The sequence below is a fragment of the Crotalus tigris genome, unplaced genomic scaffold, assembly GCF_016545835.1.
Source record: "Crotalus tigris isolate CLP2741 ecotype Arizona unplaced genomic scaffold, ASM1654583v1 scf7180000018553.2237530, whole genome shotgun sequence".
Classification (NCBI taxonomy): domain Eukaryota; kingdom Metazoa; phylum Chordata; class Lepidosauria; order Squamata; family Viperidae; genus Crotalus; species Crotalus tigris.
Genome location: NW_024097074.1, coordinates 1317005 through 1344269, shown reverse-complemented (window position 1 = coordinate 1344269; position 27265 = coordinate 1317005). Strand labels below are relative to the sequence as shown.

General features: G+C 39.9%; 1 protein-coding gene across 5 annotated transcripts in view; it reads left to right on the top strand.

Moving 5' to 3' along the window:
• DUS4L (dihydrouridine synthase 4 like) overlaps positions 1 to 25933 on the top strand; it is a 33227-nt gene extending 7294 nt beyond the window's left edge. For 3 of the 5 annotated variants that reach the window (XM_039354480.1, XM_039354482.1, XM_039354481.1), the window contains exons 5-7: positions 1110 to 1232; positions 2417 to 2643; positions 4711 to 4999. In XM_039354480.1, the coding sequence (XP_039210414.1) occupies positions 1110 to 1232; positions 2417 to 2643; positions 4711 to 4961 (601 nt within the window). In that variant the 3' untranslated portion in view covers positions 4962 to 4999. Of the gene's footprint in view, positions 1 to 1109; positions 1233 to 2416; positions 2644 to 4710; positions 5000 to 7056; positions 7197 to 7540; positions 7684 to 10499; positions 10601 to 12258; positions 12410 to 15084; positions 15221 to 16115; positions 16228 to 23565; positions 23667 to 24650 lie in introns of those variants that run through there. The other 2 variants (XM_039354484.1, XM_039354483.1) reach the window with 2 other exon arrangements.
• The last annotated feature ends 1332 nt before the right edge of the window (positions 25934 to 27265 follow it).

The following is a 27265-nucleotide window of genomic DNA, read 5'->3' as shown; positions in this document are numbered from 1 at the left end:
TTGCACCATGACTTTAATTTTATGACGTTTCACAAGCTCACTAAATGAAAGAACGTAAAAAACCCCAACCAACTTGCTAGCGATCACATAACACACTGACAAATGTCCTCCTCTCAGATTCAATACATGAGATCAATAACTGGATCCTACTGTGGTCTGACTGGCTCATTGCCACAACAAGAGGACACCTGATTGGCTCTCTAAAGACTCACGCTCATTGGCTACAATCAGAGGAAGGAAAGCTACCTGAGATCAACCTAAGCAAGTTGTGCTTCCTTTTTCTGGTTGTTTGGCTATAACTTTTCACAGAATACAGTACAGATAATTGAACAAACTTTGTTGCATTACATTCTTTATTAAATTATCTTTCCACTGATATATAATTTTATGGTACTACTCCAAAAAAAAAAGTGGTGTTATTAGCCAACCTCAAAAATACACTTTTCCCAAAAGGTTTCCACAATTTTGGCCACTACTGTATGTATTGACTGCAGGGAGAATCATATCTAAAGCCAACTGCTGTTGATTACTGATTTTCTGTAAACTATTTAGCAACAGCAATAGCAATGGCACTTAGACTTATAAACCGCTTCACAGTGCTTTACAGCCCTCTCTAAGCGGTTTACAGAGTCAGCACCTTGCCTCCAAGAATCCGCGTCCTCATTTTACCGACAATGGAAGGACGGAAGACTGAGTCAGCCTTGAGCCGGTGAGCCTGCAATACTGCATTCTAGCCATTGGGCCACCACGACTCGCTGGCTTCCTTTACATTTGAAAACAGGTCTAGCTGCGCAGGAATTGGAGCTTTTTTTACATTTTTTTATTTAAATGTCTGATTAATATAACATGGTAGGCCATATGTTGTGTAACGACACGAGTACAGAAAAATATAAGCAGCGTGTATTATGCAAATCATTGATGACATCGTGGGAAAATTTGACAATTCACTTTTCTGGAATTACATAGTATGCTTGTTAGACAATTTAATTCTGGCTTCCAGAAAATTTTGCTTTTACCATAGATTCAGATAACTGAAATGAATTCTTTAAAAAAAGAATAGGAAAAATAACCATGCATCCCTTCACAGAGGATTTATTGTTTTCTTCCAGGTGGGCCATGGCAGAAGGCTATGGTGCTTGCTTAATAAACAAACCAGAACTGGTACAAGACATGGTGAGATCAGTAAGAAATCAGGCAGAAAAACCCACGTTTTCGGTATCTGTTAAGATACGGTAAGCCCTTTATAGATGTATATGTGAATCGCCTTATAGGGGAGGTGGGCAGCATAAAAATTTAATAACTAAAAAGAAATAAATGTATTTATTTAATAATAAAAAATACATAAAATGCATTTTATTTATTACCTACATTAAAAAGGTATTACAAATAATCAGTGAAGTATATATCTTTATTTCAGAACGATATGATTTAGAGAAAAACAATCAAGAAATGTGTATTATTCAGGAATAATAATGCAATTGCAATAGCACTTAGAGTTATATACCGCTTCACAGGGCTTGACAGCCCTCTTTAAGCGGTTTACAGAGTCAGCATATGGCTCCCCCAACAATCTGAGTTCTCATTTTACCGACCACGGAAGGATGGAAGGCTGAGTCAACCTTGAGCCGGTCAGGATCAAACATCTGGCAGTGGGCAGTCAGCCTGCAATAGTGCATATATTTAAAGGATACAATACTCATTTTCTAAACATTTGATTTGGTATGTGTCCAGCACAACAATGTGATTCATGAAATTATGCTAACATACTACTTGATATACCCATTCTAACTACATTTTATTGATGAGAAAGTTTTTAGGGTCATAATGTGAATTGATGTTAGTGGCCTAGGGTAAGGTCCAGTGGAAATTACTTGACTTAATAGCCCCCTGAAAGCAAGCAACATTCAGATACAACTAGCTCAAATGCCATGGATTTGGGCACAACTAATTTCTTTAAGATTAAAACCAAAGTATGCCAATCCTGACCCTTATAAGCAACACTGGATGGCTATTAGTAATCCAGATGGGTGTTTTAAAGCATGTTTACTGTATTGTAAAAGTGTGTAAGTGTAAATACACATACACTTCCTACACATATACATACAGATATTTAAAGTCAATCAGATAAAAATAAAGAGCTCTGGGATGTAAGATAAAAGGCTTTTTTATTAATTGCTGAGCTTTTGTTAACAACCTGTTAACATCATCAGAGCAAAGGGCTAAATGAGAAGGGGGAGCATGTGCATAAATTTACATAACAGTTTTTTAACTGTTATGTAAATTTATGCACATGCTCCCCCTTCATGCTCAGCAATTAATAAAAAAGCCTTTTATTTTAATATTCTTAATTCTTCACTGTATTTTCACATCGTATTTACCTGCTGAGTTACCATATTTCTCTTGTATGGAACGGAAGGATCCATGAAGATCTAAAGAGAACCGTAGACCTTTGCCAAAAAGCAGAATCAGCTGGAGTATCCTGGATCACGGTACATGGGAGAAATGTAGAAGAAAGACATCAGCCGGTGCGCTACCATGCAATTAAAACAATTAAAGACAGCGTATCAATACCGGTGGTAGCTAACGGTGACGTGAAGTCCCTGAAAGATGTGGAGTCCATTCATGAAAGAACAGGAGCTGATGGTGAGAACAATCTTGGTTCTTTTGAATTTCTCTCAATGCTTGTTTCCAGCAATGCTGGCTGGGCTGTTGTAGGAATTGGAGTTCACACATCTTAAAATGGTTAAAATTAGGAAATGCTACACTCACCTGTTTTAAATAGCTATACAGGAGCTCATGTTACATGGCATAAGCCAATGATGGCGAACCTTTTAGAGACCGAGTGCCCAAACTGCAATCCAAAACCCACTTACGTATTGTTGGGTGCCGGGCAGGCGTGGCCTATTGGGTGGGTGTGGCCCATTGGGTGGGCGTGGCTTCAGTGATAACGGCAGACCGGGTGGGACTAAAAAGTTCAATCAATCAATTCCAACTGTGCGAGATCTTTTTTTTCCCCGCGAGAAGTTGAAATTGATTGATTTGACTGAACCTTTTTTTTTTCTGCACACGGCGGCGGAGGCCTAAAGCGAAAAGGTTTTATAAAACCCAGCTGAAGGCCTAGGACTGGGGCAACGGTGCGCGTGTCCACAGAGAGGGCTCTGAGTGCCGCCTCTGGCACCCGTGCCACAGGTTCGCCACCACTGGTATAAGCTCATATTCTAAGAAATACTTTTCACTGTGTTAAATGGGCCTTTCTCCTAAGTTTCTAGACTCCAGTGAAATTTAGTCAAATCTATCTCCCTCTGTTAATCTTCCGAATCTTCCAGAATGCTGCCTTTCTGCTTCTAATATCTTCAATATTACTGTTCATCAATTCTTCCCATTCGGTGAATAACCAGCGTCATGAAACTTTTTAATAAATTAGAAATTATGACGCTCTTTAGATGGAATCTAAAAAGTCTCTTTGAAATTGCCTTTCAGAGATTGATGCACAATCTATGTTCACCAATCCCTTCACATTTTGCAATCTCTTCAGCCCCCCCTTGTCCAAAGTTGGCAGTATACATTTTTGCCTTTTGAGGACTATCTCGCTGAGGGAAAAGATCAGGTTGATATTCTTCCAATATTTTGCAGGCCGTCAAATCCAGGACAAGATCTGCTTAGGTAGAAAGAAAAAAAAAAGTAGAAAAGAATGGATTTCGGGAGATGTATTTTTTTCAATTTTGAAATTATTTTTATCTTGTGCAAATGAGAAGATGGAACTGCTTTAATGCGTTAAAAGAGATAGCTAGTTGTTTTTAATTATTATTATTATTTGTTAAGTCAGTGTTGACTTCTGACAAATTGCTTGGACAAGTCCCTGCACTTCTTGGCAAAATTTCAGATGTTGTTTGGCATTGCCTGCTTCCTAGGGCTGAGAGTGAGTGACTGGCCCAAGGTCATCCAGTTGGCTTTGTGCAGACTCCCAGTTCCTAGCCTGATGCCTTTACCATTACACTACACTGATTGTCCAGTTGTTTATTATTGTGTGGGTTTTCTTTTTCTTTTAAAAAAAACTTTTAGCACATTTTTTATCTCTTTCACACACTCCGTAGTATCACAGTTCTGTCATTTGTATTTTCAATTTCACAAAATTAAATAAAACAGAAGGCAGATTCTAGCTAAAAGTTAGAACTTCAGAATATCAAGACTGCTTGGATGGGGGGAATCAGTTGTCCAGAGAAATAGTAGTTTTTCCTTTCATTGGATGGGTTTAAACAGAGCTAAAGAGTCATCAATCAGAGAAGTTTTAATGAATCTTTCTGCACTAACCAAGTGTTGGGGCTTAGTGGCACAATAATCTTTTTCCAACTCCATGATTCTGGGTATTATACATTCTGATACAGACTTAACAAAAAAAAAGATCTTTTAGACTAGTGTTTCTCAGCTTTGATGACCTGAAGACAGGTGGACCTCAACTTCCAGAATTCTGGGAGTTGAAGTCCATTCTCTTAAAGTTGCCAAGATTGAGAAACTTTTAGACTCCTGAAAGAAAGAATTAAAAAAACAGCCCAATCTTTTTTCATCATCTTCTTTTCTTGTTCTACCCTGCCCTTCAAATAGTACAACTGTAGCCACCCTCAATGTAGCCAAAAATTATCCACTCCAGCTTTAAGATAAATACGTCTTTGTGGTTTTCTGAAATATATATAATTTTTTTCCCTTTCGTAGGTGTCATGGTTGCTAGAGGACTCTTAGCCAATCCAGCTTTATTTGCAGGATATGAAGACACACCTCTGCAGTGTGTCCAGGACTGGGTGGACATTGCCCTTGATCATGGGACCCCTTTCACCTGCTTCCATCACCACTTAATGTACATGCTGGAAAGGGTGACTTCGAAACAAGAAAAGAAGATTTTTAATGTTTTATCAAGTACGTCTGCCGTTTTGGACTACCTGAGAGATAATTATGGCATTCGGTAACTTGCTCAATATATTAAACCGTGAGAAGATCAATCTTATTTTAAAATTGTGGACATCTACGATCGTTTCTCCTGCTCAGTGATTTCAGTATGTGTATTTATATAATTTTAGCATTTTTCTGTGAGCAAATTGTGAAGAAAAGCAGCAGCCGTCTATAGGTTTGTTCAGCCCCCATCGGCAAACCATACTTTCATGTGTGCAAACTGTGAACCATAATCTGAAGTTGGTTTGTTTTGACTGAGCAGAGTTATGGACCATGGCTATAACGTATAAAGATGCTTATTACAATGACGTATGCAGGTAGTCCTTGATATACAACCACAACTGAGTCCAAAATTTCTGTTGCTAAGCAAGACAGTTGTTAAGTGAGTTTTGCCCCATTTTACAACCTTTCTTGCCACAGCCACTAAGTGAACCACTGCAGTTGTTAAGTTAGTAACCCGGTTGTTAAGTGAATCTGGCTTCCCCATTGACTTTGCTTGTCAGAAGGTTGCAAAAGGGACCCTGGGACACTGCAACCGTCGTAAATGTGAGCCAGTTGACAACATCTGAATTTTGATCACATGACCCTGGGGTAATGCCACGGTCACAAAAGTGAAAAACAGTCATAAGTCACTTTTTTCAGTACCACTATAACTTTGAACAGTCACTAAACAAACGGTTGTAAGTCAAGGACTACTTGTAATTCTCCTCCTCCTCCTCCTCCTCCTCCAATATTCTGCATTCCTTTCAGCAGAGATTACTATTACAAACTGATTAAAAACTTCTCCTACTAATCATTCCAAATAATAACCATTCTTTGGGAGGAATGTACATTTGGTATATATTTGAACGATCATAGCTTGCCGAATATCCTTGATCATGCCATAGCGAATATAGTAGATTTCTGAAGAAATAAGATGTGTAAAACATCAGGCCGAAGCCCATGCTGAAGCTTTTATTCTGCAGTTTTATCCATACTTGCAAAAGTCAGACATACATTCATGACCCTTGCTATTAAATAAACATGCATGACATTGTATTTATCAACCTATATCTGTTCAAAATTGCTTCACATGTATGCCACACCCTTAATCTTGGAATAATCCTGCTGTACAGGTAGTCCAAGACTTGCAATCATTTTTTTAGTGACCGTTTGAAGTTACAATGACACTGAAAAAAAAGGACTTATGGCCGTTTTTCACACTTACAACCGTTGCAGCATCCCCATGGTCACGTGACCAAAATTCAGCGGCTTGGCAACTGGCATGTATTTATGACGGTTGCACTGCCCCGGGGTCACGGGATCTCCTTTTGCGACCTTCCGACAAGCAAAGTCAATGGGGGAAGCCAGATTCACTTAATAACCGTGTTGCGAACTTAACAACTGCAGCGGTTCACTTAGCAACTGAGGCAAGGGAGGTCGTCAAATGCGGCAAAGCTCACTTAACAACTGTTTCAACAGAAATGTTGGGCTCCATTGTGGTCATAAGTCGGGGACTACCTGTGTTTGTAATTTAAGGCCTAACTTTTCTATGGGTTTCTGGGTGGAGTAATTACAACTGGTGTATATGGAGCATCAGGCTGATTAAAGCATGAATGAGCTTGTGAATGAAGAGATATAATTAATAAAGATGCACCAGAAATAGTTCAGTTTGAATTGGTTGATAAAAGCATGAATGAGCTTGTGGATGAAGAGATATAATTAATAAAGATGCACCAGAAATAGTTCAGTTTGAATTGGTTGATTAAAGCATGAATGAGCTTGTGGATGAAGAGATATAATTAATAAAGATGCACCAGAAATAGTTCAGTTTGAATTGGTTGATTAAAGCCTGAATGAGCTTGTGGATGAAGAGATATAATTAATAAAGATGCACCAGAAATAGTTCAGTTTGAATTGCACCAATCCAGGATGACCAGATTGGGAACAATTCAGCTGTTGCTGTTGCCACCCTACATACTCCCATTCAGAGGCTCAGATTTCAAGTTACTAGTCCTCATCCTTGCCAGTTGGACAACCCCTCCCCCAGTTGGAATCCACCGGATTCCCCAGACCCCATTGCACGTGTGAAAACACCCCTCTATAAGGCACGTACGGGACCCGTGTCCCTCACTCACACACACACACCCCACACACATAAACACACCCAACCCGGGTTCGCCAGCCACGTGGGCCGGGTTCACACGTACACGCCCACCCAGCCTCCCCCGTGCGCCGAGCCCAAACCGAAGCACCCTCCGGGGAAACCTGAGGTAAATCCATCTCTTCCCCGGCCCGAAGGGGCCCTTTGGGGGCCGCCGCAACCCCCAGCCTGAGGGCCCGAAATCCCGCCCTTCCCCGGAATGGGAGTATTAGCCGTGGAAGGAGGACTTCGCTCGGGCTCGCCTGACAGGAAAGCCCGGGCTGAGGCGGAGGCAGCGGCCGCCGGGGGTGACGCGGGAAAAGCGCGGCTAGTCTCGGACCGACTGGCCGCGCGGCTCTTCCCGGCCGAGTTGGGGTCGTTTGAGCCGGCGGAGTCGGGGGGCTGTGCCGGCCTGAGGAGGGCTTTTGCTTCGGTCCCCGGCCGAGACGGAGCTAACGGGGCTTCCCTCCTCAGGAGCGGCGAAGGCGGCGGCGGCGGCGGCGGCGGGTCCTCCTCTGAGGCGCCATGACCTTCCAGTGGAGCGCCGTGGCCGTTTTTCTCTACGGCGAGATCGCCTTGTTGCTCCTGCTCTGCCTGCCGCTCGTCTCGCCCGTGAGGTAAATCGAGGCCGGGCGGGCGGGCGGGCCTCCTTTGGCGGGGCGGGGGTGCGGGGGGGAAGAGAAATAAATCCCTGAGGCAATTTTTATTTTTTTTTCTCCCCCCCCCCTCCCCGGCTGGTTGATTATAAACTGAATTGAGGTTTATTTTTGTGTGGGGGGGGGAGCTAAGGAGAGAAGCCGTTGATGTGGGTTTGTTTGCGGGGGGGTGCTTTTAAAATGGGGGCTTGACATTATACCTAGTTAAAAAAAAAAACCTGATAAGCAAAGTACATATCTGATTTTTTATTACATGTGATAACAGCGGCCAGAATTCTTACATTCGCAGGATAATTGGAAGAAGGAAGGAAATGCCAGCAGAAGAAGAAATAATGAAAAAAAAATACTAGACTGTGAGGAAATGGACAGGCTTACTTTAAGGTTGAAACCAAAAAGAAGAAGAAGAAACAGAATATTTTCAAACTTGGGACCTGTTTTATCGATGGTTAGAGAAAAGGTTTAGGGACTAGGAATTTAATTTGTATTAGTGAATAAGATGCTCAGACAACACGTTTTTTTGTTGAGTGGTTGCTACTGAATTCTGTTAAAAAAATATCAATAAAACTTTAGAAAATGAAATAAAATGGGGGCTTGATCGTGGTCTGCTGCGGTGGGCTTCAGCCTTTTCCAATGGCAACAGGTGCCTGGAGGCTTCCCCCCCCGACATATACAGGTGGTCCTCGACTTACAACGGTTCATTTAGTGACCAAAGTTAAAAATGGCACTGAAAAATGTGGCTTATGACCGTTTTTCACAGGATCGTTCCCGCACCTGCAGGATCACGTGGTCAAAATTCTGAGGCTTGGCGACTGACTCATATTTATGACGGTCGCAGTGATCCCGGGGTCACGTGATCTCCTTTTGCGACTTTCTGACAAGCAGAGCCAATGGGGAAGCCAGATTCACTTAACGACCGTGTTGCTAACTTATCCAATGCAGTGATTCATTGTGTGGTGAGAAAAGTCGTAAAATGGGGCAAAACTCACTTAATAAATGTCTCGCTTTACAACAGAAATTTTGGGCTCAGCTGTGGTCGTAAGTCATCACTGGGGGGCTTTCAAGAAGAAACTGGTCCGCCATCTGTCAGAAATGGTGTAGGGACCCCTGCTTAGGCAGGGGGTTGGACTAGATGACCTACAAGGTCCCTTCCAACTCTGTTATTCTATCCTATTCTATATTCTGTTCTATTCTTTCGTATTTCTATTCCTATTCCTATTCTATGTCAAGGACTACCTGTAGTTCGTTCTCTACAGGTAGTCCTCGACTTATGACCAAAATTTCTGTTATTCAGCAAGACAGTTGCAAACTGAGTTTCGTCCCATTTTATGACCTATCTGGCCACTGTTGTTAAGTGAGTACGGTCTAAAATCTATGTTGCTAAGTGAGAAATTTGTTAAGTGAGAATTTGCCCCATTTTACAACTTGTCTGGCCACATTTGTTCAGCGAATCGCTGCAGTTGTTAAATTAGTAACCCGGATGTTACGTGAATCTGGCTTCCCCCTTGACTTTGCTTGTCAGAAAGTCGCAAAAGGGGATCATGTGACCCCGGGACACTGCAGCTGTCATAAATATGAATCAGTTGCCAAGCGTCTGAATTTTGATCACCTGACCGTGATGCAGCAGTCGTAAGTGTGAAAAAATGGCCATTAGTCCCGTTTTTCAGTGCCCTTGTGACTTCGAACAGTTACTAAGTTGTAACTGTTGTAAGTCAAAGGACTATCTGTACAAGTCGGTTGCCAAGCAACTGAGTTTTGATAATGTAACCATGGGGATGCTGCAATGGTCAAAAGCAAATGTTTATAAGTCAAGGACTATCTCTAGTGGCCCTACCTACACCAATAATACACATGTATTATTGTGCTTGATATTTTGTCAGCAACGTATTGTCTGGATTTCAATACCTAGCTTGCTAATACATAGTAAGTTGCTTTCTACCTCGTTTTTCTAGCCAATGATAAAAGGTATCCCCTGTTCTAAAATAAACTGAGTCTTCTTTCTCTTTCATTTTCAATGTCAATCTATCCATTTCTGCACACTCTTAAGATTTTTTTAATTAACACTTCCTCCGTTGGTAGATCTTCGTTTTTCCAATGTTGAGCGAATACAACTCTTGCTGCAGTTAATATATGTAAAATTAAATATATACACTCATAATCTTCTACAATTATGCCTAACAAAAATAATTCTGGCTTAAACTCTATATGGTTTTTTTTTTGGCATTTTCTCTCACCACGTATGTATTCTTAACCAAAAGCTTTTGGCTTTAGAGCATGTCCATCAAAGATGGTAAGTCAAACTGTGGGCATCTGCCTTATAAATTCTACAGAGCTAAATCTGACTGATTTAACCCAAAATATTTCCTCAGCTGGCTAGGGAATTCTGGGAGTTGCCAAGTCTTAAAAGTTGCCAAGGTTGGATATCCCTAATCCAGTGTTTCCCAAACTTGACAATTTTAAGGCATGAGGACTTCAACTCCCAGAATTCCACAGCCAGCAATGCTGGCTGTGGAATTCTGGGAGTTGAAGTCCACATGCCTTAAAATTGTCAAGTTTGGGAAACACTGCCCTAATCTAAAGTATGGGCAGGCATGCAGCTGGAAAAAGATAGTCATGGAGATGGCTGCGTGCTGAATATTTTCATGTAATTTTTATAAGCTTCCCATGTTATTGGCAACTGCTTGAAAAGTAATTTGGGCAAGTTTGTGATGCATACTTAAAATGCCTATGTAATGGAATGTTCATATATTAATTCTTTGAAATATATTTCTGTTTTATAGATGGAACAAATTTTTTATGATCTCTGTATGGAATAAAATTGCAAGCTATTGGAACAAGGCATTCCTTACTATTATAGTCATATTAATTGTTTTATTTCTTGGTAAGTAGAACATCAATTTTGCATGTGGCTCTTAATATGAACAGGCTGTGAAAGCAAGTGTGGAGATTGCCTTTGCAGCCTAAAGATTGATTTTGATGCAGATGGGCAATATATCTTACAAAACCCAAATGAATTAAACAAGAGGCAAGTGTTGTTTTCCCATTATCAGATAGTAAAATTTAAATAAGATTGACATAGAACATCTGTTGGAATATTTATGGAAGAAGGGTTTTTTTGTTTAAGAATCAGCAGGTGGCACTCTTTCTTTCTATAGTTACTTTTGAATTTTTATGAGAAAAACAGAGTTTCTGGAAATGGATTTCTTTAGGACAATTTTTCTCACTGTAGTGGTTCCTAGAAATTTGTATTGCAAGTCTCACCACTTGCTGCCAGCATGTTCAGTAGCCCGGATTAAGAGATTCATTATCCATAATACTTGGAGAACATCAGGTTAGGAAAGGCTGCTTTAGAAGAACTGCACAAAACTTTTGTGCTTTGTTTTTCTTCGAGGATCGTTCTAAAACGATTGCTAAATATTGTATTGATTTTATTTTCAGTTATGAAAAATAAGACCTACCCCGAAAATAAGCCCTAGCTTGATTTTTTGGGGGTGGTCCTAATATAAGCCCTACCCTAAAAATAAGTGAGGAACACACCTAAAAAGCTGAGGGGGTGGAGGCGCCCCACGTGTCCCTCACCCATTTACCTTGCAGCCAGGCCTCTACTTGCAAGCCCATTTCTTCTCCGGGGTCCCCAGGCCTGCATTTCATCGTCACAGGCCTTTCTGAAAGGCCTCTGCAGCTGACAGCCAAGCTATAGATTGAATCCATTGCTCGGTTCTCGGCTGCAGAGGCCTTCCAGAAAGGCCTGTGACTGCGTAATGCAGGCTGGAGCTCCATTTTGAGTGGCAGAATGAAGCTGCTCCTTTGGCCACAGAAGAAGTGGGCCAGCTGGGCGGGGCTGTCAGTGCCGGAGGTGAGTGGAAAAGACACACACACACACACACACACACACACAAAAACCACTCTCTTTTGGAGGCAAATAAATAAAACTGGGTCTTATTTTCGGGGAAAAATGGTAGATTAATAGATACCATTTTGGTGGGAAGGTAACAGCATCCTGTGTGCCTTTGGTGTTTAGCCATGCTGGCCACATGACCCTGGAAAATGTCTTCGGACAATGCTGGCTCCCTCAGCCAAGAAACTAAGATGAGCACTGTGCCCTAGAGTTAGACATGACTGACAAGGAAACCTTTACCTTTTTTAATTTATTTATAAAATTTATAAATATATATATATATAAATTATATATATTACACACATATAATACATATACATGCAAACACACACAGATAGATAGATAGATAGATAGATAGATAGATAGATAGATAGATAGATAGATAGCCTTTATTATACAAATTCATCTATTTGAAGTATGTAACGGTAAAATTAATTTCATATTAAAATGTCTAAGGAAGCCTATGTACTTTATATTTCATTTCAGTAGCTATTAATTTTAATGCTTAAATATAAATCTATTTTCTGAGGTCCGATGATTAAAATGTGGTATTGGCAGAAGAGATACATACCGAACTAGCAGATAACAGAAGATAATAGAAAGCAGGTGCACTTAATACATGTGTGCATTTATGCTCCCAGATGCAGTAAGGGAGGTGAGGAAATACTCAGCTGTGCATTTGAGTGAAGACACCAGCCATTCCAGCCCCACCGCATTTGATCACCTCCATATGAAACTTTTTAGATCACAACGAAATCTTTACATATCAGGATTTTCCCTCTTTCTTTGGCTGTAAGTATAAGCATTCATACTAGCATAAATATATGAAGTGGATAAGTGAGAGTAATTAAAATAAAGAATAGCAGATCTTCATGGATACAACTAATACATATTAATCAAGTGGGTTATATTAAAAGAAAATTGTTCTTGGCTTTTAACTTTAAAAACCCCTCTGTCTTATGAACTGGTATAGTCTTCTTAAAATAGTGTTGTTTTCAGAAGGCAGCGATAGAACAATTGATTGAAAAGACGGCTCATGCTATATTTACTTTCTCTGTGTTTGGAACACTTGCCATTAAATTTTTTGAGAGGAAATAAAATCATGATGCTGCTTTCAAGTAAATAATTCTACAGGGGTTTCCATAAATTGGACTGTCCAATACAAAGCTTCTGAGATGTGTAAGTAAAGACACAGGCAAGGAATGCTGTTTACACTGTATTTCATCCTTCAGGCCACATTTGTTAATATATTGAATTTTATCCTCTCGTGAATTGATTGAGCATTCTTTCAATTCGACAGCCACTTTATCTATACAGGTAGTCCTACACCAGGGGTAGGCAATCTTGGCTCTTTTATAATAATAAAGTTGGAAGGGACCTTGGAGGTCATCTAGTCCAACCCCTTGCTCAGGCAGGAAACTCTATACCATTTTGGACAAATGGCTGTCCAGTTTCTTCTTAAAAACTTCCAGTGTTGGAGCATTCACCACTTCTGGAGGCAGGTAGTTCCACCGATTAATTGTTCTAACTGTCAGGAAGTTTCTCCTTAATTCTAGGTTGCTTCTCTCCTTGATTAGTTTCCATCTGTTGCTTCTTGTCCTGCCTTCAGATGCTTTGGAGAATAGCTTGACTGCCTCTTCTTTGTGGCAGCCCCTGAGATATTGGAAGACTGCTATCTCGTCCTTCTCTTCATTAAACTAGACAGACCCAATTCCAGCAACCCTTCCTTATATGCTTTAGCCTCCAGCCCCCTAATCATCTTTGTTGCTCTTTTATGCACTCTTTCTAGAATCTCAACATCTTTTTTGCATCGTGGTGACCAAAACTGGATGCAGTGTTCCAAGTGTGGCCTTAGCAAGGCCTTGTAAAGGGGTATTAACACTTCACATGATCTTGATTCTATCCCTCTGTTAATGCAGCCCAGCACTGTGTTGGCCTTTTTGGCAGCTGCAGCACATGGCTGGCTCATAATTAGGTGATTGTCCACTAGGACTTCTGGAGTGTTGGCTATTCCTGCCAGCTTGGTGTCATCTGCAAATTTGATGAGTTCCCCATCTATCCCCTCGTCCAAATTGTTGATGAAGATGTTGAAGAGCACTGGGCCCAGAACAGAGCCCTGGGGCACCCCACTACACACTTCCCTCCATGTAGATGCGGTTCCATTGAGGACCACACGCTGAGTACGGCCGGTCAGCCAACTATGGATCCATCTGGTGGTGATGGATTTTTCCTGCATTTTTCTATCTTATCAAGTAGTAGTTTGTGATCTACTTTATCAAATGCCTTACTGAAGTCCAAGTAAATTATGTCCACAGCATTCCTCTGGTCCACTAATTTTGTCACTTGGTCAAAGAATGCAATAAGATTTGTCTGGCATGATCTATTTTTGACAAACCCATGTTGGCTTTTAGTAATGACTTTGTTTGCCTCTAGGTGTTCATTGATTCGTTTTTTGATTATCTTTTCCAGGATCTTCCCAGGTATTTAGTACAGGCCCATAGGTCTGTAATTTCCTGGGTCCATTTTTTTATGACTTGTGGACTTCAACTCCCAGAATGCCTGAGCCAGCCACGCTGAGGGGAAAGGGAGAGGTTTCCAAGCTGAGCCATGCTGGCTCGGGAATTCTGGGAGTTGAAGTCCACGAGTCATAAAAGAGCCAAGGTTGCCTACCCCTGGGTTAGACTTAACAATAGTTCATTTAATGACCATTCAAAGTTATAACGGCACTGGAAAAAGTGACTTATGATCATTTTTTTTTTTACACATACAAACTGCAACATCCCCTTGCTCATGTAATCAAAATTTGGATGCTTGGCAAATGGTTCATATTTATGATGGTCACAGTGTCCCGGAGTCAATGCGATCCCCTTTTGCAACCTTCCAACAAGCAAAGTCAATGAGGGAAGCTGGGTTCACTTAACAACTACGTTACTAACTTAATAACTGCAGAGATTCACTTAACAAACTGTGGCAAGGAAGGTCACAAAATGGGGCAAAATTCACTTAACAACTCTGTCGCTTAGCCACAGAAATTTGGGGCTCATTTGTGGGTGTAAATCGAGGACTACCTGTACTTCACATTTACATCTCCTGCATGTGGATCCAACTTGTTCAGCATTTGGGTTGCAGACCAAAGCTAAAGCTGAAGGTATTAAAAAATTTTAAAAATGTAAAATTTCAGTCCAAATTTAATAGCAAATGCATTGTAATTCATCAGGAAGTTTCAGCAAATAATTCCTGAAGTATTTGAACATCTAGGATACCGCACAGCAGTAAAGTCTGATAACTAATTTTTTTTTTAAAAAACCCATAAAGTATTGTTTCTTTTAATTTTAAATCCCTTTTAACGTCATTATAAAAAATGAGGCATTTCCTCTGCTTTTTAAATAGAAAACTTATGAAAATGATTATCAGTGGATGCTTGGGCTGTGATGATGAATTAGTGATTTTTTGTTTGCTTCCTGTAGCGTCCTGAGACGTCTTGTTTCTCTTATCACTTTATTGGCAAACGAAATGGAAACGGAGAATATTCTGAAAACAGAAGTAGCAAACAGCAACGAAGTCGCCCGGAAGTACTTGGAAGAAAACGAAAAATTGCAGCTGGTACGTTCCCTGACGCGCAGGTTTCGTTTCTGTATTAATTGCATCTCTTTCACAAGAGTCTCATTTGTAGACTTCCCTCTCACGGCCTGTGTTTATTACGATCCTTAGAAGACCTCACAAGACGTAATGCCCTTAGTTCATCAGCCGTGCCTGTTTTTACAGGACCTCCATCCTTTAGTAAAAGAACATTTGCTGTAAATACCAGTGAGAAAAAAGCAATAGCACTTAGACTTATATACAGCTTCCTAGTTCTTTACAGCCCTCTCTAAGCAGTTTACAGAGTCAGCACATTGCCCCCAATAATCTGGGTCCCTATTTTACCGCCCTCAGAAGGATGGAAATTCAAAATTAGCTTGAGAAATCGAAATGAAAAACAAAATGACACATTTATGCAACGCGCCAGCTTTGGCTGTACCTGCAGTGTCACAGTTTGGTTAATCAGCTTAGTATAGAGTGAATTACTTAATCTAAAGGCATCTCCAAGATTACCAAGTTCCTCCCACTGTCCCACCAAATGTGAGTAGGGGCAGGATTGTGTAAAACAGTGCTTCTCAACCTTTTTAATACCGCGACCCCCAACCGGTCGTAAGTCAAGGACTACTCAACTGGTGCAGCACCGTTTGCAGACTGGGGCTTTTAGCGGGCTCAGCAGGGCAGAGACAGCCTGGACAATTCCTATTGGCTTTTGAAAGCCAATAGAATTAGACTCTATTCAAAAGCCAATAGAATAAAAGGGAGTAGCACAGCTAAGGAAAAAATGGCGGACTGCGTTGTTTGGCGACCCCCGTGAAATGGTCGTTCGACCCCAAATGGGGTCCCGACCCACAGGTTGAGAACCACTGGTGTAAAACGTGAACCAAAACACAACTGATTTTTTTTTTCCCCCTTTGGGCAGTCATTGAAGCAAATCAAACATTCTACCGGCGAACATTTGTCTACGGTAACCAACGAGAAGCTAACCATAGAAGTGGAACAGTTAAAAACAGCATTAAAGGCAACTTCCGAAGGTATTTTTTTAAAAAATAATAATAATACTGTATCGTTTAAGTAAATAGACTTTGCCTAGAATCAGACGTGCAAAACGTTTTGTTCCCTGTCGTGTAGGATGCAAAATACATTGCTCCCTTTGATGGAGCAAATAGGTAGCCACCTGCTTCTGTTATTTTAACCACGATGTGCGCAGCTGTAGCTAAAAGCAGGGTTGTGACAGGCCTTTAGTGTGGGTGAGTAAAGCCCTCTCGGTTTGCGTGGGTGTGTTTTTTTTTTTTTTTTTTTTGTTTTTTTAAGTCCAGTCCTTTCTCTGTCATCTTGCTGTCTTTTACAAGTAGTCCTCAACGTTTCGGCTGTTCATTCAGTAATGGAAGTTCTGAACGAATGGTAGTTACCTTTGGTCATTGAAGTTCTGGCTGCCCCAATGGTCACACGGTTACAACCTGGGAACATGGCAACCTGCTCACACTTGACAACCACTGCCCCACGGTCGTTTGGTACTTTCCCTCCCAGCTTCTCCAGAAAGTCAATGGGGACGCCGGCAGGGAAGGTTCAAAAATCACTAGGTTAAGTCTCCCTGACCCGTGCCCACTTCCCCAGCCCCTTTGCGCTAGCAGCACACCGGCTACTTGTGCAACCCCGCACACCCTCCCCTCCCCAAGCCTTGCCATCCTGGCCGCTCGCACAGCCCCACCCTTAGCCCCGTCGTACCTCCCTTGCAATCTCCCGGAGCCTCACACCTCTGCATTCCGCAGCATCCTTCCCAAGCCTTGTCACATCGCTCTTGTGCATTCCTGCATATCCTCCACCAGCCTTGCCGTGCCCCTTTGTGGACCCCCATGCCCCTTCTTTGGACCTCACCACACCTCCCTACCACTTAACCTCCCCCCCCCCCCGTGCATCATCCCCGAGACTCGCTGAGCCAATCTCGCGCACCCTTGTGCACCCTCCCTGAGACTCGCCACACTTCCTGTCCATCCTGTTATTCCCTCCCCCAGGAGCCCCCCCAAGCCTTGTTTCACTTACGCCACATTGCTCCAGCTACCTGTGCCCCCCCCCCATGCGTTCCTAATCTACCTATCAGCAGCCACTTACCTAGCAGCTTTGGACTTGCAGCTTCCTGCTGGCTCCCCCACTGACTTTGTTCGTTGGCAGGAAGTTTCAAACCCTCTTCTAACAACGGCAGTTGGGATTGGAGGGATTACTTTTGCTGACCAATGCCGTCTCGGTTTACAACCGCACCATTTGGCAAGGGAAAGCTTGGTCCCAATTTTTGTTGTAACTTGAGGATTATCTGTTGCCTGTTTTTCTTTCTTTAATAATAATAATAATATCATCATCATCCCAGCTCCTGGGTAAGGACTCGATAGGTAGACAAAATGCCAAATCCAGTCTGAACATCTGGCTGACTGTGCGATGATCAATAATAATAATAATAATAATAATAATAATAATAATAATAATAATAATAGAGTTGGAAGGGACCTTGGAGGTCATCTAGTCCAATCTCCTGCTCAGGCAGGAAACCCTATACCATTTTGGACAAATGGCTGTCCAGTCTCTTCTTAAATACTTCCAGTGTTGGAGCATTCACCGCTTCTGGAGGCAGGTGGTTCCACTGGTTAATTGCTCTAACTGTCAGGAAGTTTCTCCTTAGTTCTAGGTTGCTTCTCTCCCTGATTAAATGCTTTTATTTGTGAGACACAGAGTCGTTGGGATTCAGGTGGCATACATATATAATAAATAGATTTTTGGCAAGCAAATTGTAATGTTAAAACGTAGTTTTACTTAGCTGCTGAGAAGTTTAGAAGCTGGTTACAGTCGTATCGTGAAAAAACTGCAAAACCAACAGTGCAGAATTATTGGGGACATATTGGTAAGTTCTAAGGTTAGGACCATATTCCGGTATAATCTGTTTTGTAGTCAATAGGATACTTAGATAGAAATTCTCTGCGTTTGCTTCAAGAGAATCAAAACCAAGACTATGATAACACCATCATTTTATTAGCTTCCTTGTTCAACCTAGGGTTTTTTTTAATAAAATAGCACTAAGATACAGACAGAATTTTCCTGACTCTGCGTGCTCTTTCTGGATCTAGCAAGATTTATGAAACTTCTTGGGTGTTTACTGGCTGAAATGAATAATATTGCTTGACCTTGTGAAGATCAGACAGTTAAAATGTATTAAATCTTTGGCTACATAAGAGAACATAATGTTTTTCTGAAGGCAAACATCAGTCTTCGAATTAAATCTCAAAACAGTTGTCAAAAGTCAGTATAAATTATCAAATAGAATAAAAAGCCAGTGGAGTTTTCCAAACATTAGCATTTCAAACACCAGCCAAGGAAGCAAGAATCTTCTAAAAAGAATTGACTGAAATATTGATACAGAAATTTGAGCATTGAATGTGGAACTAACTATAGAAAAATGGAAAATGAGAGCTGTTTTTTTTTCTTCAGAAATCACTCTTTGTTGTAAATTAGGTTATTGAGAAGTTTAGGCAAAGAGACATAATGAGCCAGTAAATCTGCATTAAGTTTATCAAGGTGAATTAACTTTGATTTTGTACATTAAGGAGCTATCAACTATTTACAAGATTACAAGATTTTTTTTTCCTTCAGGATTTTGTGACCTACTTGTAAATAGTAAAGATTATAGGCTTGTTCTGTGAGTATAATTCTATAGATCTAATAGCTATTCATTATCTAACTGTTTTCAATAATAGTATATTAGAACTGCGTAGCAAAGAGCTGCCTATGTGTGCTTGAAAAAATAAAGATCATAAGCAAAAGTGTTACAGCAAAATAACTGAAACATATGCATTAGAACTGCTTAATATCAGTAATTGTAATCATTTACACAGATGTATGTGTGCACATGGAAACTTACAGAAGTTTTTATCACGCACCTCTGTATGTATAAAAAGATGATAAGATTTGGAACGAGGAAAGGAAAGTAAAGTTTACACAATGTTTGGCAGCTCTTATAAACAGACATGGCTTGTATACAAAATAAGCGTGATAAGAACATTGTTCTTGAGATGAACTTCTTCCTATACAGTTTCCTGTGGTGGTTTAGATAGCTATGAAACAATTTAATATACCACATTGTGAAACCAAAAAATTATAGTCAAAATCTGAAAATAATTTTAGAAAATTGAAAAGAAAATTATGCACAATGCCTTCAGTTTTTCAATGCTATTTTTAGTTAGGCAGGTGTCATACTTGACATTTTAAATTAGTCCAGGCATGGAAATTAAAAGGTTTATTTTTTTTTTATTTTTCTAAATGTTGAACAGCATTATTAATTTACTTCTCTAAGGCACAAAATGATTGGATTAGATTGTGGCTTCTTCTATGCCAACAAGCTATGATCATTTGGCTCTTAAAAATATTTAAGCCTAGAGAGATTTAAATCACCAAGAAAACTGCATATATACACACCAGAATAATAGAGTTGGAAGGGACCTTGGAGGTCTTCTAGTCTAACCCCCTGCTCAAGCAGGAAACTTTATGCCATTTCAGACAAATGGCTGTCCAATCTCTTTTTTAAAACCTCCAGTTTATCAGAACATATCTCAGTGCAGTATTTCTTATTTTATAAGTTCAGTGATTAACCACTTTTCTTTGTAAAGTTTCCAATTTTGTTTGTGTGTGTGGATAAACATGTTAAAGGTCCTGTATTGCATTGTTGTAACTTCTTACATTGTTCTGAGGTTATGATTGTGAATTCTTTATGAAGAATGAAGATAGATAGAAGAAATAATGAATTAGTGCAATTGAAAAATCATCAAAAAAAAATTCCAAGTATAAAATGTGTAAAGAAGCAGAAGAAACAATAGATGGTATATTCTGCTGGTGCAAGAAGATCACACAAACTGATTACAAACAACAACGCTACACAATTGCCAAAATGTTTCACTGAAACATCTGTGAAAATTATATGCCAGTAATGAAAAATTGGTGAGAACATAAGAGTAGAAAAAGTAGTTTAACGCGAGTGGGCTAAACTATTGTGTGACTCTCAGTTAACAAACTGATAAAGTCTTGACACATAACCCACCAGGTTTAACTGGGATTGAAAAGAAGATGTGACAATACCGTGGGATATTCAAATAGAAGACAAAGAATTGGAGAATATTACAGAGTATCAACTTTTGAAAATTCAAAGCTGAAAGATTATAGCATAAATGGATTGTCGTGGTCTCTGTGATTATTGGGTGCCACACCCAAAAAAAAAAAATCACAGTTTTATCTGCACATTGATAAAATATCCATCTGTCAATTACAAAAGGCCATATTGCTTCAATGTGCACATACACTATGCTAATACATTAGGACAAACATGTCAAACACAAGGCCTGAAGGCCGGATGGGGCCCGCGAAGTGGTTTCATGCGGCCCGCGAAGCCATCCTGGAAACAGTGAGGGAACGGCCCCGCTGCCTTGGCCCTGGCTCAGGCCGGCGGGGAGCCAATGTACAATTTTGTGATGGCCATCTATGCTGAAACGCATTCAGTCTTAGCTCCATAAGCCCCCCCCCCCCGCATGGTCTGAGAGGAACAGTGAGGCTGCTCCAGTGGACTATGCCTTGGCACTTGCCCTGGTCCCACCCCCTTCTGCCAGAGACCCTCAGATCTATCCCACTCCTGCCCAGGCACCCTTGACGCGAACGATGTAGAGCTGGCCACGCCTACCCAGTAGGCCATGCCCACCCTGGCCTCACCCACCCGGCCCCTTGAGGGCAACCGCAATGCTGATGCGGCCCTCAATGACATTGAGTTTGACACCCTTGCATTAGGACATCCAAGCTTTTTGTGTTTTTTTTAAATTATTTAACTTATCAAAGTATACAGTACAAATGAAAATGAAAATAGTGAGGAAAAAAGGAAAGAAAGGAGAGAGAAAGTAGAAAGGAAGAGGAAAAGAAAGAAAAAATGCAGAGGAAAGGGGGGGGAAGAAAAGCATTGACTCTTTAGCACAGTAGAATAACATAACCTTACAGGCTCAACGTTTTTACTTTTGCACAATTAATATGGACAAGACGTTTCTGTAACAACAAACTTATCTAATCAACCAAACCCAAAATCAACATTTCATTTTCCTCTATCTCAAGCACAAAATCCAGAAGTGGTTTCCAAGTAAAAACAAAATTGGATGTATTCTTTTATTCCAGCAGTTAATATAGCCATCTCTGCTAGTTCCATATCGTTTTTCCAGCAGTTCCTCCTTTGTGGGATGACATCCTAGGTTCTTGAAGAGAACCCGATGGATATGAAGGGTCACCATTGGCAGCTGTGACTTCAGATTGTTGTATATATAATAATGACAATACAAAACTAATATCTGTCAATTGCAAAAGGCAGCTTTACTGGAACAGCTGAAGAATGACAAAAGAAAACAACTACAATACCAATAGTCATAGGCACCTTGGATGTGATCCCAAAATAACTGGAGTACCACTTGAACCTCATCGGCATTGACAAAATCACCATCAGTCAATTGCAAAAGGCAGCTTTACATGGCAGAGCTTACATTCTGTAACAATACCTCTAACATCATCAAACAACAATATCTATCTATCTCAGGTCCTTGGGAAGGACTCAATAAGTAAGTAAAAATATCCAGTCTAAACATCTGGCTAACTGTAATCAAAAATAATAATTTATTAAATTTATATGCCTTCTAATGCCAACAACTCTGTGTAGTTTACAATTGTTAACACATTTTTTTTTAAAGTTTGACATTTGAAAATAAAACATAACGGATTTGAGTTACAAGCTGATTCTAACGAAATGTTAGAAAATAGTCCCTAACTGTAAAGATAATTAAATAGTAAAGGATACATAACATTCTTTTCAGCAGTTTTAAAATATTAGAAATAGCCAACCCGTAACTTAAAAAAAGTGGCAGTAACTTAAAAAAAATATTGATTGCAGTATTAAAGCAATCGGTAATCTGAGGCTACCTTGATATGGATGCTAGCCCACTAAAGAACATGATGTTACTAGTCACAGCCCAAAGCTAAAGATTTTTAATACACTGAACTTTGACATTCTTCTACTTAGAAGACCTCACCCATCTTGCCACAAGTTTATTTTTGTCAAAACAGAATAACAATGTAGTGAATGTGCAACTATCCCTGGCTATCTCGGTTGTGTTTGGAGATATTGTTGTTTTTAGTTACAACCCAAAAGTTTTGACTCTCCTTCCTAAAGCATACAGTAATTCAGTTACTCTGGGATCAAGTTACCAAAAAGAGCTGTTTTGCAATCTAATACTATGGCACTTTCCTTAGCATAAAAAAAAAAAACAGTAAATCACCATCAAATTAATACATCCTCCTGGCAAATATTAAACTGTTATGTAATGAATCTTTATTAACGGAAAATTGACTATAATAGATGTTTTCTTCCGTAACCAAATAATGGACAAGTGTATTAACAACAAAGCCTGGACAATTCATGTATATCTTATATGTAATAGTAGTAAAGTTGGAAGGGACCTTGGAGGTCATCTAGTCCAACCCCCTGCTCAGGCAGGAAACCCTATACCATTTCGGACAAATGGCTGTCCAGTCTCTTCTTAAAAACTTCCAGTGTTGGAGCATTCACAGCTTCTGGAGGCAGGTTGTTCCACTGGTTAATTGTTCTCACTGTCAGGAAGTTTCTCCTTAGTTCCAGGTTGCTTCTCTCCTTGATTAATTTCCACCCGTTGCTTGTCCTGCCTTCAGGTCCTTTGGAAAATAGCTTAATTCTCTCTTCTTTATGGCAGCCCCTGAGATATTGGAGCTACATACATTTATCATAAATGTATGTAATCTATTTAATCAGGTGATTGCACGACTGAATAATAATCATGTCACTTGTAAATTGCATGATGCAGGTTAATGGAAACAAAGTCATTTATAGATGATTGGGTTGATCATATATTCTCTTCCAGCTGGTCTACTAAACAAAGAGCTTATGCATTTTAAAATAAGCCTTAACAAATGTGTGTGTGTGTATAAATATATAAAAATTACACTCTTTGTCTCCCCTCCATTTCTTTTTCTCAGTCTGAAGCTACCTTTCGTATCCCCTATTTTCCTTTTTTTTTTTTTTTTTTTTTTTTGCAATAGCTCTGACTTTTCAGGTAAAATGCATTATTTGTCAAAGGCACTTTGTGTATTCCAGAGCAGTTGGAATTATTCAAACTCCAGTTCCCCCTTTGCCATCTGTTCGAAAGCCCTTGCCAACTTTATCCTCATTTTAAAAAATACAATTTCATTTTTGAGAAGGGCGTTCTTCAGTGGACGGAGGTTTTAATAAAAATGCAGTGATGGATGCTGAATAGCCTTGCGCCCGTGTCTTACAGCTCTCTTCAAAACAAGAAATGAAATTGTGGCTGTTAGGAAGCAGTCCGAAGACCTCAAAAAAGAATATGACCTCCTTGTAAAAGAACATGAAAAACTGCAGGTAGGAAGCAGAGGCCTCCGATTGGCTCGAGCAGAACTTTTTAAAAATCAGACAACTGAGCCAAGACAACATTCGTAAAGACATTTGAATTCAACGTGCAGGTAGTCCTCGATTTACAACAGTGTGTTTAGTGACCGAAGTTACAACAGCACTGAAAAGGTGACTTAACAACCATTTTACAACCATTGCAGCATCCCCAAGGTCAAGTGATCAAAATCCAGACGCTTGGCAACTGACCGGTATTTATGACCGTTGCCGCCTCCTGGGGTCACGTGATCACTTTTTGCGGCCTTTTGACGAGCAAAGTCAATGGGGGGGAGCCAGATTCATTTAACTGTTACTAACTTAACAACTGTGGCAGATTCACTTAACAACTGTGGCAGGAAAGGTCACTCAGCAACAGAAATTTTGGGCCTTAATTGTGGTTGTAAGTCGAGGATTTACCTGCACTCTTTCAGAATAATGAGATTTTCTTAATATCTTTAGAACACTTGTTAGAATGAAGCCTATTTGGTTTTAAATAATTAAATCCATCAATATTTTAGGAACTTGGTCTTCCTTGCATAGCAAGGTGGAGAAGGGGGGGGGGGAAGAAAAATTTCAGAGCTGCTGAATTTGCTTTCTTCAAAAACACCTTAGATAAAATAAAATAAAAATTGGATTCAGTGCAGCGTGAAATATAGACAGGAAAAATGCATTTTAGCAAATAGCCAAAACCTTTTTGAGATAGGGGAAAATTCACCCACGGTGGATTTTCATCTTTGAATTATGATTTGCGTGCTAAGTCTTCCTTATCAGATTTTACCTCTAAAGCACACGTTTTACTTTCCTTCGGTATTTATTAAAATACGCTAAACTAGGTGTATTATAGAGGCTCTTCTCCACCTGTGTGGTTTTTTTTTTCCCCTGTGCGATTTTGAAATGAAAATTAACCATATAAAACATTATACTTATTTTTTCCATACATCTGTTTTTTCTTTACAGCAACAAACAGCGGGAGCCTCTAGTAAGAAAGATCTTTAAAGCAGAACAAGGACGTGTGCATCAACCGGAATTGTTTATTTGTTTGGTTTTTACTTTACAGGTATAGATGGGGTATGTTTTTGTAAAATAGATTTGCTGCATTCATTGCTGAAACATCACAATTTAACAATTACCTAGTCCTTTTTTCATTTTGCAGCAGTGTTTTTGCCAAATTTATTTTAGTCGTGCCAAAAAGTGCATTGATTCCTTGTTACAAACTCTGTTTGGTTACAAAATATGGATGAGTTCATAACGGTGGATTACTGTTCAAACCCCACGTCTGCACCCTTTGGGTGAAAGGAACTATTCATAAGCTTACATGGTACATTGAATGCCAATATGTGTTATTTTTTTGTTTTAAATCCAACAAGGGTGATATAAATCATTTTAAAGTATTCCTACTTGCTACTCTGAGATTTTTTTAAAGAAAGGTTTAAATACCAAGTTATTGTGATGTTGAAATTGCTTTCTGCATCACTTCAAACATCAAATGAAGATGAATTAATAAGTCCACTTTGCTAGAAATGATCAGGAATGTCATCAAATTTGGTCAGTATAAGAATTAGCCTAGTGAGGTTACCTAACTATACGGGTGAAATTAGATAGTCGGCAGAAATAATGAAATTGGTTCAAAGCAATCTATCTGAGCCAGATGTTTTGAGACTGCAATTCTTAAACTTACCAGCTGATTTCCCGCTTTGGGGAATTCCTGGCCAACCACATCTGTCATATCGGGAGAAGGACTGTGTACTTTATTTTTATATATTGAAGGAGAGCTATAAGCTTTGTTCCAGGCTGTAGATTTTCACTTTAACATTCGTTCAAGAGTTTACCTAGCTATTTTGCCAGTATCTCACGTTCCACAATGGATAATGCTTTTGCGGGGGGAAAAAATTAAACAGTATTTACTGAGCTACATTTTCTGTGATTAATTACACTGTACTTGTGCTGGGTTAGATTCCAGCATGTTTCTCCAGAGGATACAAGAGAGGTTTTAGGTAAAAAGAGGGATCCTTCTGATCCCTTAAGATCTCTTAACTTTCCTGAGCGACTTCACGAAGAGAATTTGCAATTGATGGAAAAATCTGTTCTCGTTTGCTTCCGCTGTCAACGGGGGAACGCTGCTGAATACAAACCTGAACGTTGCTTTCATTCTCCCCATTTGAATGGGTTGCCTTTACCATAGTTGTGTCACTCTTTCACTTGAATGTTTTATTTCTTAATAAAGAGACGTTTAAGCTTTATTTGGTCTTCGTGAAGGGACAATTTTGGTAACTCTGAAATCATTCTGTTGGAAATGAATTGGACGGAATTAAGTTGGACGCAGAGTTCAAGGCAGTACCTTTGCCTGGGCTTGTTTCAAAAAAGATGAAATAATTTCTTTTAAAATAAGACAAACATACTGCATCCAGTTTTGGTCACCACGATGTAAAAAAGATGTTGAGACTCTAGAAAGAGTAGAGAGAAGAGCAACAAAGATGATTAGGGGACTGGAGGCTAAAACATATAAGGAACGGTTGCTAGAATTGGGTATGTCTAGTTTAACGAAGAGAAGGACAAGAGGGGACAGGATAGCAGTGTTCCAATATCTCAGGGGCTGCCCCAAAGAAGAGGGAGTCAAGCTATTCTCCAAAGTACCTGAAGGCAGGACAAGAAGCAACGGATGGAAACTAATCAAGGAGAGAAGCAACCTAGAACTAAGGAGAAATTTTCTGACAGTGAGAACAATCAATCAGGGGAACAACCTGCCTCCAGAAGCAGTAAATGCTCCAACACTGGAAGTTTTTAAGAAGAGACTGGACAGCCACTTGTCCGAAATGGTGTAGGGTTTCCTGCCTGAGCAGGGGGTTGGACTAGATGACCTCCAAGGTCCCTTCCAACTTTACTATTCTTATATTATTATTATTATAATTTAGAGTTTGCTTTCAGGATGGATATGCAGAAGCTATTTTGAGACTCCAAAGCGTTGCTTCCCGCTTCTGTACCTGTGCAATTCATAGTAGTTGCAATCGCTGCATCTCACAGTCTTAGAGGATCTTGGTGCAGTCAGAAACAAAGTTTTTTTTAAGAAATAGAAGGTTGCCATTGGTATAATGAAGGCATTTTTAAAAAACTCTCTTTTAAAGATGACACATTATGGTAACCCTAATTATAAATAGGATTGTTGCTGAATATCAAGAGGAGATCTCTAAGGGAACCAACTGAAAAGTAGGGAAGAGATACTTTGCTAATTGAGAATATACAATTGGTAGTAGGATGTCCAATCTATACTTTATTAAGATGGGAACTGGTAGTCCTCGACATAACAAGTTCATTTAGTAACCATTCAGAGTTAACAACGGCACTGTAAACAGTGACTTATGCCTGCTTTTAACACCTAATGACTTGCAGCATCCCTATGGTCACATGATCCACCTTCAGATGCTTGGCAACTGGCATCTACTTATGACGGTTGCAGTGTCCTGGGGTCACGTGATCCCCTTTTGTGACCACCTGACAAGCATGGGGAAGCCAAACCATGTTACTAATTTAACAACTGAAGCAATTAGCTTAACTGTAGCAAGAAAGGTCAAATG